At 39.4% G+C, this 22211-nt stretch overlaps 1 protein-coding gene across 1 annotated transcript; it reads right to left on the reverse strand.

Annotated features, from left to right (window-relative positions):
• Window positions 1-18416: 18416 nt before the first annotated feature.
• LOC111194247 (uncharacterized) lies at window positions 18417-21955 on the reverse strand. Its single transcript, XM_049465209.1, has one exon. The coding sequence runs from the start codon at window positions 21953-21955 to the stop codon at window positions 19169-19171; it is 2787 nt and encodes a 928-aa protein (XP_049321166.1). The 3' UTR covers window positions 18417-19168.
• Between the last annotated feature and the right edge of the window lie 256 nt (window positions 21956-22211).

Genomic DNA, 22211 nt, shown 5'->3' on the forward strand with positions numbered 1-22211 from the left:
AGTGCCTTTAAGTGAAGTTCTCAGTTCTTCAGGTGAAGATTTCAGTCCAGTGCATATTTAATCACAGAGAAATAGTGTATAAGATCCTTTATTTATTTTTTTATTTTACCCTCTATTCTGCCCTTTTTCTTGCATTTCATTTTCTGTCCCTAGAGATTCACTTCCACTATATGGACAAAAGTATTGGGACACATTGACATGTGTCAAGTACAAATTAAGTACAAATGCTTTGATATCTTACTTAATTAGAAATGTTCGTTATCTATGCTTTACAGGTGTAAATCTTTTTTTCAGATTAATTTTTCTTCTACTTTTTACATTTTCGTACAGTTATCTGAACTTTCTACTCCTTACATTTTAAAAACAGCCTCATTACTCCTATTTCATTTCAGCATGTTTTCATTCCGGCTTCTTACCATTAAAAAAAAACAAAACTCTATCCAAATAAATCTCTTCATCCAGATAGAGTGAGTCTGACTGTGATTGGATGTAGAAAAAGTATAAATATATACAATTCTGATACCCTATTGGTTTATGCTGTGATCCATCACACCTGCACACGTCACCCCCCCCCCCCCCACACACACACACACACACTCCAGCAAGAACATAGCAGACGTATGTAGTCTAGTATGAAGATGATCCGTGCAGAGACTCAAGAGAACTTGAGCCAAACGTCTAACTAAACTTATTTAATATATTTACATTCTACTAAAATATATAATTTACAATGGGGCATATGTGCAGCTGAAACAGGGAGCTTTGTTCATCTCAGTTTTATCAGCATTCAAATGTTTATAGAACATTATAGTCATTATGGCTTTTAAAAAAATGTGTTTTGGGGAGGGAGGTAGTGCACTATAGGATCCTGTGGCCTAAGCTTTTGTCCTTTAATGGCATTTTTTTTTGCCCTTACATTACTTTTATATGTTTATACTTGCAGTAGTAAACCACTACTTTTACACTTTTACTTGAGTCTGGGTATTGGATCATCACCACTCCAACTCAAACTAAAAGTATTAGATAGTGCAAAACCATCATTAGACACAGTTAAACACAGCGGAGTCCAATCCCCGATAGCACAAAGAACCTAAACTTGGCAGTTGTATGACATCATTGGCTGACTGGGGCCAATAATCTCAGCATCCGGGGTTTTGGCACTTGGGCCTCAGGCTGATACCCATATTATACTTGGCAACCAAGGAATTGCCATGCAGCACTCAGCTCAGATGCAAACCAAAATTCACCCATTCAAGCCAGGCTGTAACTCAGGCTTGGTGTGTGGTATTCAGTGCGGAAAATGACCCGAGTGAAAACATTCTAAACCTTAAATTGAACCTTTTCCTAAGATCCAGAATGAGTTTCTAAAAAAAGGCCTCTATTTTATGTCTGGGTATTCCCACACTGATTAGCTGCATCCTCCCTTAATTAAACGAGGGATCACACTTCGATCCTGTAAGCTTGTAATAATGTATGCAGCGTTGGTTGTGCTATTTTTGGGCCTGTGTGACAGAGGACGCCATACATGTTACCTTTTTTTCTCCTCTTCACTTCTTCAGGAACTGCCGCAGCTACTGGGATAAGGCTCATCCATCTGTGATAATGAGCTGACAATTTTCCAGGAAGTTAATGACACACTGGGACATATTGTAAGCAAATGTGGGATAACAGAAAACAAAAACAGATTGATTCCAGTTGCTTTCAACAAGCTTACAGTTGCTTTCTCAGGGATCCGAGTGGACCACTGTTATCTGAGGATCGCCAATTTGAGTCCCGGATCACGATGCTTGCCTTCAGCAGCCAGAGTCCGAGAGAGCACAATTGGCCATGATTTCTCTCTGGGTGGGTAGATGGCGCTCTGTCATCTCTTCACTCCCAGTGTGATGTTGGTCAGCACAGACACTTGTCAGCTGATGTAGCAGAGCTGGAGATCTGCGTTCCCGAACGCAGGCAGGTATTAATGCTGGACAAAAATTAAGTATTTTATTTGTATTTGTCCTCCAGAGCTCCCCTGCAGTCTACCCATTTTGAGCTACCCCTAATGGACAGCTGTACACATGCTTTTGTTGACAAGCTGTGAGATACATACCTCTATCTGAAACAGCCCTGGTTCTAGACTGCTTTGCTTGGGCAGGGCAGTAGAACATAATGAGTGGGCATGTTGATAGTCATATTTTTAAAGCCATAAATAATAAATAATGATGCTGGCTTAAATGTATGTATGAAGTAAAAAATGTTGCACGTGTCTTCAACAGAAAACGACACATTATATAGGGTTTTCTACAGAATATATTTATTCATAAACTACATGCAGAGGGGTATCAAGTAAAGTCTGTGTTAGGAGAGATTAGCTGGTAAGTTAAGCAAGGAAATATCTTCACTTTTCACAGCAAAATGTGATTTTGTGATTGGTTCAGAGATTTTTTTTTACTGTTTTATTCCATATTATTTCTAATTTATTATTAAATGCTTTTAATCCCTTTGATGTTTTACATGTTTGGCAACATTGAAATGAGGGTCACCCTCAATAATTTTCCCCAAGTGAAAATAAAGGTGGATTGATTGATTGATTGATTGATTGACTATCAGTGTTTCAGCATAGGCTACTCTCCCTATTACAGTTAGTTGAATAACAACATGATTCTAAGTCTGAGCTATTCTGAGCTATTACAAGGTAATAATGCTACATATAAAGTTGCTTTAATATAAAAACGCATTGGTGTGGACGGAGCCTAAGTACAGGGCTATTCTCGTCCATGGTAAATGCCCGCATGTAAACATAGATTAGGTTGGAAAACTCTGGAAAGTTCCTTTATGGTCAGACCTCAGCTCTGCAGGGCTGTAGATTTTTATGTGTTTTTATGTACGTATATCTATTTTTATTTATAAGTATAGCCGAAGCTCTGCTCAGCCGAAGCTCTGCTCAATGTATTGGTTTAAACATTTTTCCACATTTTTTTTTTCCTGTGTGTTTCTTTGCAGTGAGTGTATCGGAAAAAAACACAGGGAGAGAAGAAGCCAGAAGAATGAAGGCTGAGGTCAGCCAGCTAATCACACACTATATGTGTGGTGTGTGTGTTCTTCCTTATAGTTATCATTCCTGTATCCAAGCATTCTCTCTCTCTCTATTTCTCTCTCTGTCTCCCTATGTCTCTCGCCCTCTCAGCGGGGTAATTACAAAGAGCCCGGTGACTAAAAATACTGGCTACTGTAGCCCAGCAGAGAGCAACAGCGCTATCCGATTACATTCAACACTCATTCCCAACAGGAGGCTCCAGCAGAGGCCTCAGAAAAGTGTGTTCTTTGGCTCATACCTAACTTCACAGCTTGCTTTTATTGCGGTGTTGATTTTCATAGCGACGCAATTCATTCCCAACAAAAACTACAAAGAGTTAAAAGGGAATTCCTCTGAGAATTCCTCTGTCTGACCCAGGAATGAGAAAAATGCTGCAATATTTACTTTTAAAACAACCTAATCTTGTGAAGGCCCCTCCAGGATGTGTTCCAGCTTCAGGCCCAGTTTTGCTCCACTGTAACCTGCTGACCCAGGCGAGTGGATAAGGAGATGAATGACTGAATGAAGACTAAAGGCCTTGTGCAGTAGCTGTTTACACAGATGTGTGAGATAACATGCCCCAAATAAAGGAGTCAGTATTGCACAACCTGGATGTTGTCCTTCACAAGCTGCTTATGATTTTAATCAGGTCCCTGACTGCATCATCTGTCACATACTCTGTCTATACACACCATAGACTGTGTATAGCTGGACAGAGAATCGTCTCCCAAAAGTGAAGCCACCACAGGTCGGGCGCCCCCTGCTGTTCGGTTTCAAAAAGCTGTGTAACTCCACCCATTACCATAGGTTTCAATGGCAAAACAGACAACTTTCAATCACGTTTTTTTCTAATATACTGTAATTCTACCTCCATTATTTAAATGCAGCAGCTAGTGTAACCTCTGCTTATATTGTCAAATTTTTATATCCCCACAGAATGCGTTTTTAAAAACGTTATTCAGCTCTATTCAAAAAAGATGTGGTAATTGTAAAAGGGCTGGTTATGGGCGGGACCAATAACAGACCGTCAGCTCTGCCCGCTTCGCTCTGCAGCCTGTGACCGTGAGGCAGCCCTCAGGGGCGGGGTTATTTAAATGAGTCGGCTGTCTCTCCTCAATCTTTCTTCCTCCTCTGGTCTCTACTGCGCAGACTCGGATGTCAGGATCGGCAACATGGCGGAAGATTTTGGCTTCGTTTTTATTGAATGAATGGGAACGGAGACACGGCGTCCATCTTTTTTTACAGTCTCTGATACACGCACATTTACACTTACATAGCAAATATATAGGAACAGTACTAGTATTGTGTCCCATTACTATGGGACAAACTAAAGAACACTACTGACCTGTGAGATACAGTGGCATGAAAAAGTATTTGCCCCTTTTTTGCTCAGTTCAGAGAGTCCTATTGTATTGAATCTGTAAAATTCTATTGAATACTATCTACAGTACTTCTATACAGGGACCAGCCTAAGGGGACTAAGTTGTGTTTGTGTGCATTTACACATCTGTGAAAGGCATCTGACCCCTTTTTACTAGCATATTAACTGTGCTCTGAGCACATGATCATATGACGAAGGAATTTTTCATTATATTTTCAGCATTGTGAATTTAAAATAAAATACCTAGTTCCTAAATTTTAATAGATGTCGTTTTTTTTTAGTTCTGCTTCTAGAGGGCTGGATTCCTGCACAGTACACTGACTTCCCTGCTGTAACAGAGCTACAAATCCTGGCATTTAATAGGTTAATTTGTTAGTAGGAGTGCTAAAAAAGGAAACTGTGTGGGTTTCTGTATACTGGGCTCTCCTACCTTTTGATTACTGCATAGCAATATACACAGAAAATATTCAATATCAAAAACCCACTCAGCTACAGTGTAAACCTAAAGAAGGATCTGAGGTAAGGGAAATACTTTGCCAAATAATTTCCAAATCGTCCCACCTGGTGTTGCTATATACTCCTCATGCTAATTCCACACAACTGCTGGCCCTCCAACAGACATTATAACCAGCGTGCTGATGTGATAGACTAATCCTAGCTCAGATTAAAACTGAACTGCCATTCTCAAATATCAAACAGCTACTAAATGACAGCTTCTATATCTAATCACAGACACACAATTAACTATTATTAGCATGAGTTTATTATCTGTACTGAGGGCTTTGATGACTGACCTTCACGTAATGTTATTAATATTGTAAAAATATTCTATTGCTTGTTTGAAGACATGATGCTAAAATGATGGAAAAATCTAGAATAACATTAACAACAAAATACAGTAGCAGCAAATAACTCATTTCTTTGTAAAGCTGTAGTGCAATTAACTGTTCTGGCCATGTGTACATGCTTGTACATACTTACTCAAGACCTTCCCCAAGAGACAAGACAGTGAGCGCCCACACTGCACTGTGCATGCAAGGAGACAGAGTGCAGGACAAATGTTCAGATGTCCAAATATTCTGGTTAGCAATTAGGTTTGACAGGATTGGATGAAGTTAGCCACGATGCTTAAAATAAGTATGTTAGTTGCGATGCTAGCAGCTGTGTTACATATATATTTTATTTATATATATATATATATATATATATATTAAATGTTGATTTAAAATTAATACTTATTTCTTTTTCTTTTAGGATTCTTACTATTTTATTCCATATTATTTCTATTTTTTTTATTATTATTATTTTTATATATTTATTATTAAACGCATTTAATCCCTTTGATGTTTTACATGCTTGGCAACATTGTAAATGAGGGTCACCCTCAATGTTTTTTCCCAAGTGAAAATAAAGGTTGATAGATTGATTGATTGAGTATCAGTGTTTTAGCATAGGCTACTCTCCCTATTACAGTTAGTTGAATAACAACATGATTCTAAGTCTGATCTATTCTGAGCTATTACAAGGTAATAATGCTACATATAAAGTTGCTTTAATATAAAAACGCATTGGTGTGGACGGAGCCTAAGTACAGGGCTACTGTCGTCCAAGGTAAATGCCCGCATGTAAACATAGATTAGCAGGGTGGGTGCAGGTTAGCTAACAGTGCTAGTGCTAACAAACAGCCACGGTCAATGGTGCTAGAATTAGGTAGCTGCCGCTGACCAGCAGATTGCTTAGTGCTCCATTAAAGGAGAACTCTGGTGTAAAAGGAACTGGATAAAAAGTACTTACCTTTGTTGAATAGCACACTTCCGTTCTCCCACTGCATTCTGAGATCCAGTATTTTGTGCAACTTGCCTAAACAGGCTTTTACAATGAGTGAGGCGGGGCATGACATGCGTCTGCAGATCAATAACTTTTCACACCAGTATCCAGGCTCAACGTAGCTCCACACTTCATTGGTAGAATCTGGAGAGCCCTGACATTTAAAACAAGAACTTTAAAACTGCACAAGAAGCTTATTAAAAGCAGTGGTGTGCAGTGAGGCCCGTCTAACCCTTCAGAGAAGGGGTGACAATAAGTGCATGTAAATAATTACATCATTTATAATCAGGAAATATATATTATTGTTATTGTAAGTGTATGGACTTATTTTATAAATTAACTAAAATAAGAAACAGCATTAGTTTTCGAAGCATTAGTCTTTGTTTTTCAGTTGATATAGGACTCTTATGTGACTGACAGTGGTACTGACCAATCAAAGCTTTTTAAAATGGCTTCTGCCCACTTGTGTCTGCACGACCCTTCTCCTGATTTTGAGAAGGGTGTAGTAATGAGTCTGTTAGCAAAATCATAGGACAATCTAACCAATCAGATTCATGATTTTCCCTCTGGGGGCGGGGCCATGGTTGTCTAACCCCTTTTCAGCGCTGTGCTGAAGATATACGTGTTGCTTAGTCGTGAAACGGAGCGCATGCTGGCTTAGTTCAATAGTTAGCTAACTATTACGGAAATACGACTGCAAATAAGAGAGATATTGTGTCACATCATATTAAAAAGCCCTTTTAAAGACTGTTCTTCAATCTGAAACTAATTCACAGTAATAGGTGCCCTGACTGGTGAGTTTTTGTGTGTACTTAATGTTTTGGCAACAAATGAGTGATATTCTTTGAACGCCTGTACATGTAGGAAAATTAAGCTTTTATTGTTGTGGTCTATTGTATACTTTTGTGGTTTGTAGCTGTATTTGTGGGCTGTTTATGTGTATTAAATCCATATAATTCAGTCAAGACAGAGAATATGTAGTTATTGTAATTTTTATCTATGTGTCGCTTGGCTGGGGGGGGGGGGTTGGCGGGTTTTGGGGGCTTGCAGAAGGGGTACCCACTATATTCACTGCACGCCACTGATTAAAAGCCACTGTTTACATCCTATAGCGTAGGTAAATCACTGAGCACCACCACAATTTAGGTCACAATAAGTCAGCCGTCGACCACGAATAGTAAAACATTTTGAGCAAAGTTTGCTTAATTTGTTGTTGGTCCTTTGCATTCAAATGTCGACAGTAACCAGATATTTTCAGGAACAGCTGGAATTCAGGCATTTCCAAGCAATTAATTTTGCAATCTGCTCATCTATCCTACTTATTCATTTGTGCTCGATGTTTGACTCATTGCAACTTCATTAAGATTGCTGATGGGTCAGGCCTACTGACATCATCACAGTATAATATGCTTCCTTCAAATGCAAATACAGACTATCAAAATAGACCTGTAAATAAGCCAATTCTAAAACCTCAGACTGTTACATAACAGTCCTGGCTCTTTTTGCTTAACATAAACCAAACCAACTAGTAAGGATTGGGTGGATATAAACCCCTAAAGCATTGATCTCTGGAGCAGTGGAACTTTCACTGAACATCCAGTGCTTTTGAGAGTGTTGAGTTGGGGAGTTGAGGATGAGGAGGGGTGAGGTGGTTTAATTTTGTATTAAAAATATGATTGAGCAGGTGTCCCAATACTTCTGCCCTTAATAATGTATGAGAAAATAATAGGATACATATCCTTTAATGTGAATTTAGAGAGAGAAGGTGAGAGAGACTGCAGGTCAGGGTTTAAAAAAGGCTGAGAGAGAGAGAAGTCACGGTACCATGTCGTCTGTTCAGGAGAGAAATGTTAAAAATTAATGTGGATTATTAAAAGAGTCTATCTTTACCTGTATATCTCTTCTCGCTCTGCTATATTTAGCCTCTCTGCTTTTTGGCTCAGGTCAGCTGGAGATGCAGACGGCCCACAGGAACGGTTCAGAGCTCTGTGTAACGAAACCACTTACCTCTCTCAGCCTTGCCGTGGTTTGGTTTATCATGCACAGGCTGCAGGTTGCTCTGTGTGTGTGTGTGTGTGTGAGTGTGTGTTTGTTTGTGTGTAGTCTTTTAGTGGTTTGACTGTTAAACTATGTTACCTTGGCCTTTCTTCCATCCTGGCAACGCAGAGATGTTTGAGCCAAACACACAAAACCACGAAAACACCAGACTTGCTGTAATTACACGTGTTCAGCTCATCTACAAGTGTGAATATTCACTGACAGACTTCAAGTTTGAGCACTGCCTGCTTTCAGGCTGCATTTTGAGTGCAAAGTTCATTTCCAGTGAAGGGAACTCTTAATTCTTTAGCATACAAAGAGACTTTGCAGGAACATTTTGGACTGTTGGCAGAGTGTAAAGATAGCAATTAGCTTTAATGAGTGTAGGCTAGGGCTCCATGTGTTACATCAATTGATGGCGTTGGATGTGTTTTCGTTGTAGTTCGTACCATAGGGATTATCCCTCCTGTTATGTTTATTTGACAGGGACAGCAATGGTGTTCCCGGGTCAATTTCACCTGGTGCATGTTTAATTATCCAAAAGAAAAGAAGCAACAAGCAGTGTGAATATTTCATCACTAAATCACTATGATATTTCAACACTCTCTCCATTGCTTATTACTATTTAGTGCAAGGGTGTTTTTTTTTACTTTCTACAGGTAAAAGTTCAATAAGGATAATGTACTAATTTTTCATAAAAAAAATACATGTTCAAACTTTTTAAAATGTTTCATTACTTTTACTTTTGAAAGACTAACATATAAAACAATAGTTTTACAACACATGAAAACATAAAATTGCCATTTTGTTTAAGTTTTAGTTTTTGCAGTGGATGGTTGCAAATATGTGCGATGAACCATTTTCATGTTATATGTTGATTACAGTAATTAAGGCAAGCAGAAAAAGTTTCTGAGAAAAATAGGGTCGGGTGAATACTTTCGGCAATATAGTGTAGCTAGTTAATCATACTATCAATCATACTCATTAACATCAAATATTTACTAAATGTTAGCATAAATTGGTCATAAAATAAAATCTAATTAGTTATTAGCCAGCCAGAGAATGATAAAGCTTGATTTTTGGTAAATTAATGCCAATGAAAAACTTAATATTACATCAAAGCTCCAATCCAAGGACAATCTCTTGTAAGAAAACAAATAGAGAATTGGTAATTGGTTATCCCGTTCCCACTCCTTTGGATTTCACTCCCATACCTTAATAATTTGTGGCCATGCAATATATATTTTTAAATGATGTCCCTTTAGAGGCTCTGTAGATAGTGGTTGCAGATGGATATGACCTTTATTTTATGAAATTGTGTGGGCATTTAACATTACTTTATCCACAGAATCAACTGTGTGCTGGAAATATGTCACAGAAGGCATTACCACCCAGAGTAGACAGTGCAGTGGGTGGTAATGATTGTGACCAGCAGTGTATGGCTAGAATTGTCTATTTTAACAGGCAAGCAATTTGGGCAGGAAAGCGAGTGTGTGTGTGTGTGTGTGTGTGTGTGTGTGAGTCTTCAGAAGCAGGCTGCTGCAGTGTGTTCTGAATAGAGGAACTGGTCCTGTACCCGTGGGCACTGTGCTGGGCGCTGCCTGTCACTCTGCCCGTCTAAAATAGTAATGGAGGTGGGAGGCCAAAGCATTAGGTCATACAGGGTCACACTGCTCCCTCACTGCCACTGGCTTCCTCTGCACTGCTGCGCTGACACCCTGCAGCTCCAAAAACAGAGTGTGCGTGTGTGTGTGTGTGTGTGTGTTTATGTCCCTGTAGCATTGGCTAGAGGGATATAAATCCCCCAGCATTGAGCTGTGGAGCAGTGGAACTGTGTTGTTTGGAGTGATGGTGCTTCATCCAATACGTTCAGGATGGGTTGGAGTGGTCAACAGGCGGTAGGAGTTTAATATAGGCCTGTGGTGAGAATATGGTGAGAAATTGTTTGCTGTGGAGGTCTTCATTTGGTGAAGACACCAGTAGGCACCAGTCTCTGCAGGAATGCTAATCTGTCTCTTATTGATAAGTCATTTTACATACAAAGGCAATAGAGGTGCTCTCTGTGTGTTAACTTTTCAGCAAAAAAATATATGTTAATGAGTTTAGTCATGCTTAAGTAACATTTTCTTATACAGTCTCATCTTCCCAGGTAGGTCTGAAGTACTTTCCTAAATAATCCTAGGTGATTCTTTGGGTTACATTACATTATGAGAGGTTCCAGGTCAGTAACAATTACACTGCAGACAAACCAAGTCTCCCTGAAGCTGCGGGAGTCTACCGCATTTCGGTAGCGGCTCCCTGATGCCCGCGAGTCACATATAATCTCCCGGAATTCAGAACGAGTGCCCCAAACGTGCACACAGGCCACAGACTTTTTTTCTCTAATCTTGTGTGGGAAGGAGAGAGAGAAAACAGAGAGGGTTCTGATTGGCCTGTTCTCTGCAAAGTGTCTGTGAGACAGCCAATCAGTTTTTTGTGTGGGCAGTGTGCAATTTTTTGTGATATTGTAACTGTCAACTTTTGTCAAATAAAGGCTTTTTTTCAAAAGAAAAAAGGAAAGCAGAGGCACGGCCTTCCAAAAAGAAAAAAAAGATAAAACTCATTTCACCTCTGAATATTCTAAATTTAATTAAAAAAAAGTAAAACTAATTAATATAAAAGTAAAGTTTCGTTATCCTTTGGTGTGTGTGCAATTTTTTGTTTTGTTTTGTGTTTTTTGGTGGGGGGGAAGGGGTAACCTCCCTGAAATCAACTTTAGCAACTTGGGATGTCTGACACTGATACACCCAGCAAGTTCTTTAAGTTTACTTGTTGTGAGCTGAGAATATGATGAAAATCCCTGCTGCTGTTAAAGCTGTAGCCTGTTGTGCACCTCCTCAAAAATGTAACTAATGTAAGAAATGTAACACAGGCTACAACGTAGATAACTTGTTGACAGAGGTATAAATGGGCCTTTCCTGTTATTCATTTCATACATGCATGGCCATACAGATCCTTTAATATTTTCTCTGTACAATTTACAATTTTAAGACCACTATTTGCATATTGAAAATTGACTCAATGTTCTAATATAATAGGAGAACAACTTGCAATTGGCCACCTTAAATACCTTTTCTCATGATTGGATACACCTGGCTATGAAGTTCAAAGCTCAATGAGGTTACCAAACCAATTTTGTGCTTCAGTAAGTCAGTAAAAGTAGTTAGGAGTATTCAAATCAATAAAATGATAAGGGTGCCCATACTTTTGCACCGGTCAAATTTTGGTTTAATGCATATTGCACATTTTCTGTTAGTACAATAAACCTCATTTCAATCCTGAAATATTTCTGTGTCCATCAGTTATTAGATATATCAAACTGAAATGGCTGTTGCAAACACCCAAATATTTAGAACTAAAAATGGTTAATAGATTAATAGGGGTGCCCAAACTTTTTCATATGACTGTATAATAATTATTTCTTTAACTTTTACAGTTTCAATGCCAATAGTCAAATTATGTTGACAAACTGTAAAAACAGATTCTACTAATTCTGCATTAGTTGAGGAACTACATGCATGTGAGTTTTCACCCTATAAAAAAAACACATAGACATATGTCCCAAACATTATGTTGCCTAGAATGGGTAACTTAAAAAAAATAATTTTAATATACGCTATATGGACAAAAGTTTTGGGAGTAGCTGTCTCTACTGTCCAGAGAAGGCGGAGCAACGTCATGAGGATTGGATTGCATTTATTGATATGACAGGTTTTTTTCAAGAAATGTACTAAAAAAAACTACAGTTCTAAGTGTTTTAAGGGTCGCAGAGTGGCTGTGAATTGTGTGGATTGGCCCTGTGTATCTACAGTAGATAGCAATACAAAAAAAACAAACAAACAAACAGCACAAAGAGAGCAACAACAGGAAGAAAGTGAAAGGGTATCTCTTCACCCCATATCAGCGGAACATCCTCCACAACCGCCGGTAAGCACTAAATCCTCCCCAAAGAAAAGATTCCACTTTCCCAAGCAATTCTGGGGCTTGTGGGCTGAAAATGAGTGGCTCGGCTCTAAAAACTAAAAATGCTGTTTAATCTGTGATCTGTGTCACTGCACTTAGCCGCGCGGCCGCGGCAAGAATAACTCCAAACCGCCCCAAAACACGTCCAAATGAAAAAGCGCTGGAAGTGAAAGATGTGTGTTTATACTGTGTTTATGGGCTACTAAAATACATAGGTCTGACTGCGACAAACAGGAAATGGGTGTTGCTGGGGCACCCACAGCGATGGGGAATGCAGCCCACAGGATTTAGCACTGCTGATCCAGGAACAGTTGCGTCCAGCAGAATTCCAATAGTAAGCAGAGTGTAATGGGATGGTCCAGCTGATCCTGCATCAGTTATTGTGGGCAGCTCTGCTGACGTCTTTAAATCTACGTTCTCTGACCTGGCCTCAGATCACTCATTTGTGCAACTTCAAACCTAGCACAAAACACTGTATAAGCATGTTTTCTAGACAAACACCATCCACAATAGCATACCATAGGGACAGAAGTCTTGGGACACCTGCTTATACATCGTTTCTTCAAAAATCAAAGGTTTAAAAGAAGAATGCATCCTGCTTTTGTTGTCTTTACTCTAGAGGAAGACAGGCTTCCTAATGATGTGCTTTTTCCTGAAGCTCACTATACTTACATAAGTACTATAAGTAGCACCATTGTTCCAAATATTCATGTTCATTGGCCCAAGAAGTCATATTCTATTCTAAGGTTTTCTCTACAGGAGCTAGACAAGCTGTGTGGGTGTGAATTTACACATCTGTGCTAGCAATGGATGCAACTTAAAGTAGCTTAATGCATTCATTAGAAGGTATGTCCACAAAGTCTTATTGTCTTAAATGTACTCTACATGTCTACTATTTTTAATTCTGTATAAAAAAAAAAATATTTTAATGTATTTTCAAATTATTTAACATGTTTTAATGAATAAATAGGCATCTTCTGAATGGGTCAATTTTTAATTGTTTCAAGAAATAAGACATAATTCAGCTTTTGTCTAACTTTGTCTAATTTAGTTCTTAATGACTGTGTAATTACACATTACTTACTTCATTAGTCATTATGCCGCAAAACAGAGATGCGAGGTGTTTGAGCAGAAACAATGATACATGATGTGTCCAAATATTTCTGGACACTTTTAACGAATGCTATTTTCTGTTTTCAATAGAGTAGAACTCTCTATTCAGTACTTTTGGAAAAATGTGCTCTTTTCAGTACTTTTGGAATGATGGTGCTTTATTCAGTACTTTTGAAATAATGGTGCTCTATTTAGTACTTTTGGAATGATAGTGCTCTTTTTTGTACTTTTGGAATGATGGTGCTCAATTCATTACTTTTGGAATGATGGCTTTCTTTTCAGTACAATTGGAATGATGGTGCTCCATTTAGTAATTTTTTGAATGGTGGTGCTGCATTCAAGAATTTTGGAATGATGGTGCTCCATTCAGTACTTTTGAAATCATGGTGCTCTATTCAGTATGTTTGGAATGATGGTGCTCCATTCAGTACTTTTGAAATGATAGTGCTCTTTTCAGTACTTTTGGAATGATGGTGCTCCATTCCGTACTTTTGAAATGACGGTGCTCTATTCAGTACTTTTGGAATCATGGTGCTCTATTCAGTATTTTTGTTTTGATGGTGCTCCATTCTGTACTTTTGAAATGATAGTGCTCTTTTCAGTACTTTTGGAATAATGGTGCTCTATTCAGTACTTTTGGAATGATGGCTTTCTTTTCAGTACGATTGGAATGATGGTGCTCCATTCAGTAATTTTTTGAATGGTGGTGCTCCATTTAAGAATTTTGGAATGATGGTGCTCCATTCAGTACTTTTGAAATGATGGTGCTCTATTCAGTGCTTGTGGAAGCATGGTGCTCTATTCAGTATTTTTGGTATAATGGTGCTCCATTCAGTACTTTTGAAGTGATGGTGCTCTATTCAGTACTTTTGGAATCATGGTGCTCTATTCAGTATTTTTGAAATGATGGTGCTTTTTTAGCACTTTTTTGAATGATGGTGCTTCATTCAGAACTTTCTGAATGATGGTGCACTTTTGGAATGATGTGCTTCATTCAGTACTTTTGGAATGATAGTGCTCCTTTTAGTAATTTTGAAATGATAGGGCTCTTTTCAGTACTTTTGGGATAATGGTGCTCTTTTCAGTACTTTTGAAATGATAGTGCTCCATTCAGTACTTTTGGTATGATCTAGAGTCAAATCGTTAATGCCTTTGTTGTTGCTGATTGCAATCAAATCCTCACAACAAAGCTTAAACTTCTAATCTTTCATCTGGACCCACATCATAAAGACTTCTTAGCAGACAGTCCCTACGCAGAGTGCCTGTTTTCTGACAGAGAGTCTGCACATTCTTATCAATTAGACCCTCTGAAGGCTGTCAAAAACAGGATGTAGTGAAGGTATAGTGGGGCATTTGGCCCGTCTTTAAACAGGAACTGAGGCTATAGGCCCTGATAACTCTAGTCTGGGTCTGGAATCTGGGGTCTTGGCTTCAACAATCGTCTGCATGAGCTGTGGAAGATTCCAAGGAGCCTGGTTGGCTGTAGACCATCAGGAAACACGTTTAGGACCATATATTCTCCTGGGGATCACTCTGTTGGACACAGTACTTGAGCAAACGCCAGTTGGGACAAAGATAAGACAAAGATTCTTCTCATTTGGTCCAATATTTCTTGGACGTATTTAGAATAGTCTAATGCATGTGAAGTTTTAGACATAAAATCCCAATCTCTTTATCTTGAAGGCCACTCTTGGGACATAAAGTAAAAATACCAACCTTGTAGATCAGTGTTGATGTAGCCCATCTGGTGGATGGTTTGTTTTAGCCATTTTCAAGTCCTCATGAATAGTATCTGACAGCAAACACACACTAGCATGACAAGTCCAGGTCAGCATCATGGTCATGCTGAAAATAGTTTACCACCTAAGTGCAATTACTGACAAAAAAATGCACCAAAAACGGGCTGTTGGGGAGGAGTGAAACATTATGGTTTTGGTTCTGATACATCAGCTCACAGACGCCCTGTGTTGATCTGATCGACATCACCCTTTGGAGTGATGAGGGGAAAGAGTGCCATCTACCCACCCAGAGAGAGCAAAGCCAATTGTACTCTCTCAGGGCTGCATGACCAGGGTTCGAATGTTTCAAACTCCCAGTCACAGTGGCAACACTTGGAGCCCCCCTGAGGCTGGTAACTTATTCTGTGCAACAGAGATAAATCTTGCTCTTTCTTTTTTGGGGCTGGTCCTGATGAGTGCCAGTTTCATCATAGCATTTTTTTTATGGTCTTTGCATCTGCACTTGATACTGGATAATTTTAAAGCTCTACCTCTTCACAACCTAACTGATGCTCTCAAACACATAAAGAGGGCAAGAAATTCAAGTAATTAACTCTTCAAGTCTGCAAGTTCAGCACAGCTGTTAACTGAAAGCCATTCCAGGCCATCCTAGCTGACATAAAAAATGCCAAGATGTGCAAATCTGTCATCTAAACAAGAGTTACTACTTTAAAGAAGTTTTTTTTACAGATCAACATGGACCCAACACAATCACACTAAAGCATACTTTTGTGGAGCCTCTCTGTGGCATTAAGAGGGCAAGAAATTCAAGTAATTAACTCTTCAAGTCTGCAAGTTCAGCACAACTGTTAACTGAAAGCCATTCTAGGTTGTTCTAGCTGACATGAAAAATGCCAAGATGGGCAAAGCTGTCATCTAAGCAAGAGTAAGTACTTTAAAGAAGTTTTTTTTTTTTTTGCAGATCAACATGGACCCAACACAATCACACTAAAGCATACTTTTTTGGAACCTCTCTCAGCTGGTAACACTAATGAACTTTTCCTGTGCAACCAGGGTAAATCTTGGTCTTTCTTTCCTGGGGCTGGTCCTGATGAGGGCCAGTTTCATTATAATGGTTTTAATAGTCTTTGCATCTTCACTTGATACTGGATACTTTCAAAGCTTTACCTCTTTACAACTCAACTGATGCTCTCAAACACATCTTTAAGTCTACAAGTTCAGGACAGCTGTTAACTGAAAGCCATTCTAGGCCATCCTAGCTGATTGAAAAAAATGCCAAGATGTGCAAAGCTGTCATCTAAGGAAGAAGTTTTTCTTTAAAGAGGTTTTTTGTTGCTGATCAACATGAACCCAACCCAATCACACTAAAGCATACCTTTCACATTCTAATAAACCACCATCTAAACTGACTAAAATCCTGGCTTCCTGACAAATCCTTCCACATGGAATAGATGAAGCCTCTCCATCCTCCAGACAGCTGGTTCCACTTCCCAAGTTATCGTCCCATACTTTGAAGATTAACGTCTATATATACGCAGCCCTGATTACAGTTAGTCTTTCTGCATCTGCATCCATACAGCTATACATGACCTTGTTGTAGCATCCTCCGACTGGTACCGTACATAATCCCTCATTTCCTATGCACTCTGTATCGCGAAAAATAAATTATGTTTATTTAGATAAATTGCAGGCAAGAGCACAGGGAAAATATCAATATTTACCTTTAATTCATACTGTATTTATGCATCTGTGTCAACAGCATAAGGACACATTGCCTTTATTCTGAAATGTGTGTCGTTTTCCATGGTGCTTTTGAAAGAATGTGTTTTCATAAAAGTGCAGTTAGCAGATGCACTGGGTGTGTTAGCAGGATTCATCTTCAGGTTTACTCAAGTGTCTCCTTAGGTATGAAGAGTGGATCTTTCCTAAACAAAGATAAGTTTTCTATTACAACCTAAAAAGATATTTTTCAGAATGTTTGGACAGGTTTTCCTTTAGTTTCCTTTAGTTTTTCTGCAAAGACAAATAGCAAAATCTAAACAGCTCTCTTCTTAAAGAAGTTACAGTGCCTAGTTAAAGTACTTAAACTACCTTAAAAGTCAGCAAATGTCTCTGAATTACTAATTCTCTGAGTGAGCATTATCGGAGTACTGTGACTTTCGCCCTTCAAAAACTTTTATCTATTTATATTATTTAAAAGACATCAGAATACTCAGAAATCATATATTTTTGCAGCTTAATCAATTCAAATTTCACACTGTCATGGCAATCTGCATGGCAGGATGGACAATTCTGGTGGAAATTGTCATTTGATGAAACCAGGGTTGACCTTAAGTTGCAAACATTAATTTTTTTTCATGGTAACCCTGTTTCATGCCAAAGAAACATTTAGATTTTCTAAAATGATTGTAATTTCAGTGATATTTTACTGTGACAGAGTGGAGAGTTTACGCTTTACTTCAGCTAAATATTGATATTATTAAGAAATTAATATTAATAATCTTTGAACATGCAGCAAATGTGTTTAATTCTTTGAAAATTAAACAGTCTAAAGGTTGTGATTTCACTGATGGCTAAGATTACAGTCTTAAAGGGGCGGGGTTATCTCAAAATGACAGGGAGGACAGGTTTATGATAGGTTTTAATAGCTTGATATGAATAGCTTTTTTAATGAAAATAGGTAAAAACAAATAAATAAATAAATTGAAATGACTAAATTATATAAAACATAGAACATAAGAAAAAATGTAATTTATTTTCTAAAAAATAGTGTTATTTATCTACTTAAAAAAATCTATTTCAAAAGTCAATTTAACCAGGCAGCACTGTAAAAATGGCAAAAAAGGCTGTATCTTATATCAAAGAAAATTGTATAAAATTTACAAAAGTAATTTTTTTTAAAAAATAACTTCATTTCAAATGTTTATCCCATTTTGTTTCCAGTTTACAAGGCCAATTACCCAACCCACTTATTAGGACTCCCCCATCACTAGTGGTGCCCCAACACACCAGGAAGGTGTAGACTCCTCCGATACATGTGAAGTCAGCCACCACCTCTTTTCGAACTGCATGTGCTCAGAGGAAAGCGCAGGGACTGCAGGTTACTTTAATTTAAGTTAGTATATACCACTGTTACGAATAACATAAACTTGTTGTTTTGTTGTATTGCCCTCTGGCTATACACAGCATATTTGACAGCCGGTTAAACTGTAAATAAAAATGAAATTACAATATTTAGAATAACCCTACAAATAAACACATATTTAGAAGCTTTCACAACAAACTCTCCGAATAAGACACATTCAAAGTTTTGTTAAATTAATCACATATAACTCTGGGATTTAAATACAACAAATAAACACTTTGCAATCTCCAAGCATTACATTTCCCAGCAAAATAAACCGTCAGTAAACTTAGCTTTATACTTTATCAAAAACAATTCGCTCACAAATCTTCAGTTAAACTCTAAGCAAAAAAACAACAATACCTCAGATTACACAATAAGACCATGTTAGTGATCTAAACACAAATTAAACTAAATTTGTGCATTTCACCGAACAGTACTTCACTGTTGTACAAACATTGTAGTTTACATCTTCAGAACAACAAAAGTCTGTCTACCCATTAAACAAGTGATTAACATTAAATCAGATAAACTTACCACGCTGGGGCAATGTAGTTTAGGTTTTCAAGCGACAGGTTTAAGCTTTGTTAGGTTAGTTTTCTTTGTGTGTCTCTCTGATGCTGAGAAGGCTATATTGCCTCCTTCCCCCTTAATGCACAGAAAAATGTAAAAGAAATGTAATAAAGTGTGGAGCCCTCTAGAGGAAAGGAGTGATACCAACATCCCGGCCCCGATGACCTCAACAGATGGTCATCCAAGTAAAATTGGTGAACGACTACTTAATGATACAGAAATAAATGCACTTTAGAGAAATAACTGTTAAAACAAACATATAATCAACAACTATTGTAACAGTCTCACGAGAAGTAAAAGCTGAGAGTCTGTAGAGCTTACTTATCCATATACCCTTCCAGCAAACATAACTTGTGGATAGGTCGAGTGTAAATGCCTGTTTCTGTCTTTACTTGTACTGAGCGTACCAGTCCATCAGCTCCTACATTGACATCAATGACCAATCCAAGGGGCCACTGACTACGAGGAGTAGATTCATGCAGAACTAGCACTAGATCACCTACTTGATAGTTTCTGGAATGGTAGGTCCACTTTTGCCTTTGCTGTAGGCTAGGTAAATATTCCTTTATCCACCTAGCCCAGAACACATCTGCCAAGTACTGGACCTGGCGCCAGCGTCGACGGTATAGATCCTGCTTCACGAAGTGACCAGGGGGTAGAGAACATTCGGGTCTTAACAGAAGCAAATCATTGGGAGTCAGAGGCTGACCATCTCTTGGGTCCTCCGACAGCTTTGTTAGTGGTCGACCATTGACAATTTTCTCAATGATGCAGAAGAGCGTCATTAATCCTTCATCGTCCAAAGTCTGCTGTCCTGTAAGGCCCATGAGAATAGAACGCACTGTACGGATTTGCCTCTCCCATACACCTCCCATGTGTGAGGCTGCTGGGGGGTTGAACTTCCATTGTGTTTCTCTTTGGAGTAGATGCTCTTCAATCCTTTGTTGATTCCATTCGTCCAGTGCCTTTTGTAGTTCATGATGGGCACCGACGAAATTTGATCCGTTGTCTGAGCGTATCAATCGAGGCGTTCCCCTACGAGCCATGAAACGCTGGAGTGCGTTTATGAAAGAATCTGTATCCAAACTGTGCGCTACCTCTAAATGAATGGCCCTGGTAGTTAGACACGTGAACAGGCAACCATACCTCTTCACCTCACTGCGTCCCCTCTTGATGTTAATGGGACCGAAGTAATCCACTCCAACACTGGTGAAAGGTGGTTGACTTGGAGTCACACGGTCAGCTGGCAGGTCGGCCATGTATTGTGTACTGACTGGAGCTCTGTGCCTCTTACATGGTATGCACTGTGCTAGAACTCGTTTCACTGTGCTGCGTCCTCTGACTATCCAGAAGGATTGCCTAATCTCTGAGAGGACCCTCTCAGCTCCTGAATGACCTGTAAGTTTGTGGAAGTGCCATATGATGAGTTCACTGACATGATGCTTCTGTGGCAAGATCACTGGGTGTTTTGCTGCTTCGGGTATTGGAGCATGGGTGAGTCTGCCTCCGACTCGAAGTAGCCCATCACCGAGGCGTACTGGTGCTAGCTTCCTCAAGTTGTCATCCTTCAGTTGTTTGGTGATCTGGGAGCGTTGAACATAGTCAATGATGGAACTCTCTGCACGCTTCAGGTCATTAAGCGTTATCGATGCGCATAGTTTGGTTTTCGTCTTCTTCAAAAGAATATCCTTTGCACGTAAGATCAATGCAATAGCTCGCTTGAGTTTGTACCAGGAGGAATACTTCTGAATGAAACAATCAACTGCTGAATTAGTGGTGACCTTAGATGAGATTGTGTATGTCTGACTTGATTTCTTTACTTCAGCTTCTGGAGGTAAGTTGCCTAGTTCCGGCTGGAGAGGCCAAAACTCCTCTTTCTGCCATAGGAAAGCAGGGCCCTTGTACCAGCGCTCTTTGCTTCCAAGTTCTTCAGCTGATAATCCTCTAGAAACATCATCTGCAGGGTTGTCTTCTGTGCAGACGTATTTCCATTGCGAGGCTTCTGAGACTTCACGGATCTGTGAGATTCTATTAGCGACAAAGGTTTGATACCTTTTATCTTCATTTCTGGTATAATGCAGCACAATGGTGCTATCAGTCCAGAAGACGGAGTCCAGTAGGGGTAGCTCAAAGCTTTGGTTGATTTTCTGGTCAAGCTGCACTGCTACCACTGCTGCTGCCAGCTCTAGTCTTGGGATAGTGGTTGTTTTGACTGGAGCCAGCCTGTTCTTGGACATGATGATGTTACAGTATATGTTATCATGGCTAACAAGCCGGAGATAGGAGACGGCACCGTATCCCAACTCAGACGCATCGCTGAAGTGATGCAGCTGCATGGTGACTGAAGGTACAGTATAGACTGTTGGTCTGAGACATCGAGGAATTTGTAACTTGCAGAGTCTTGGCAGGTCATCCAACCACCGGCCCCATTGCTCAGCAATCTCGCTAGGAATGGGTTCGTCCCAGCCTAGCTTCATACGACACAGTGACTGGAATAATGCCTTTCCTCGTAAAATGAATGGGCCAACTAAACCCAAGGGGTCATAAACTGAGCTTATTGTGCTTAACATGCCTCTTTTGGTGTTGGGTTTGTCTTTAACATTTACACTGAATGTGAAGCAGTCACCTTTTATGTCCCATAACACGCCCAGAGCTCTCTCCATGCATGGATCTCGATCCAGATCTAACGACGGTGAGCGTTTTGCATGTTCCTGCTCTGGGATAGACTTCAGGACCTCTGCAGAATTGCTTGTCCATTTGGTCAAGTGAAACCCTCCTTGTCTGAGTAGATCAGTCAGCTGCGCTGCTAGCTGGATGGCTTGTTGAGGTGAGTCAGAAGATTTCAAACAATCATCCACGTAAAAATTCCTTTCTACAGTGGAGACGGTGTCTGCATCATACAAATGTGCATGGTCGGATGCACATTTTCTTAAAGCAAAACTTGCTGCACTTGGAGACCACACTCCGCCAAAGAGGTGAGATGTCATACGGTAGGTAACTACCTCATTCTTTTGGTCATGTTCCTTCCACCACAGGAAACGCAGAACGTCTCTGTGGTCTGGTGTTACATAAATCTGGTTGAACATGCCTTCGATGTCTGCCATCATAGCAACAGGACCTTGCCTGAATCGGATCAGCACAGTTATTAATTTGTTTGTTAGGTCTGGTCCCTGATGGACAACATCATTGAGCGATACTCCATCGTACTTAGCTGCACAATCAAAGACGACTCGTACCTTGTCCGGCTTACGAGGATGAATTACCGGATGATGCGGGAGGTACCATACTTTCCCTTCATTGTGATCAGAAAATGAAGCGGGAACTGCTTCTGCATAGCCATTGCTGATGGTTGACTTCATA

This window comes from Astyanax mexicanus, chromosome 1 (assembly GCF_023375975.1).
Source record: "Astyanax mexicanus isolate ESR-SI-001 chromosome 1, AstMex3_surface, whole genome shotgun sequence".
Lineage (NCBI taxonomy): Eukaryota > Metazoa > Chordata > Actinopteri > Characiformes > Acestrorhamphidae > Astyanax > Astyanax mexicanus.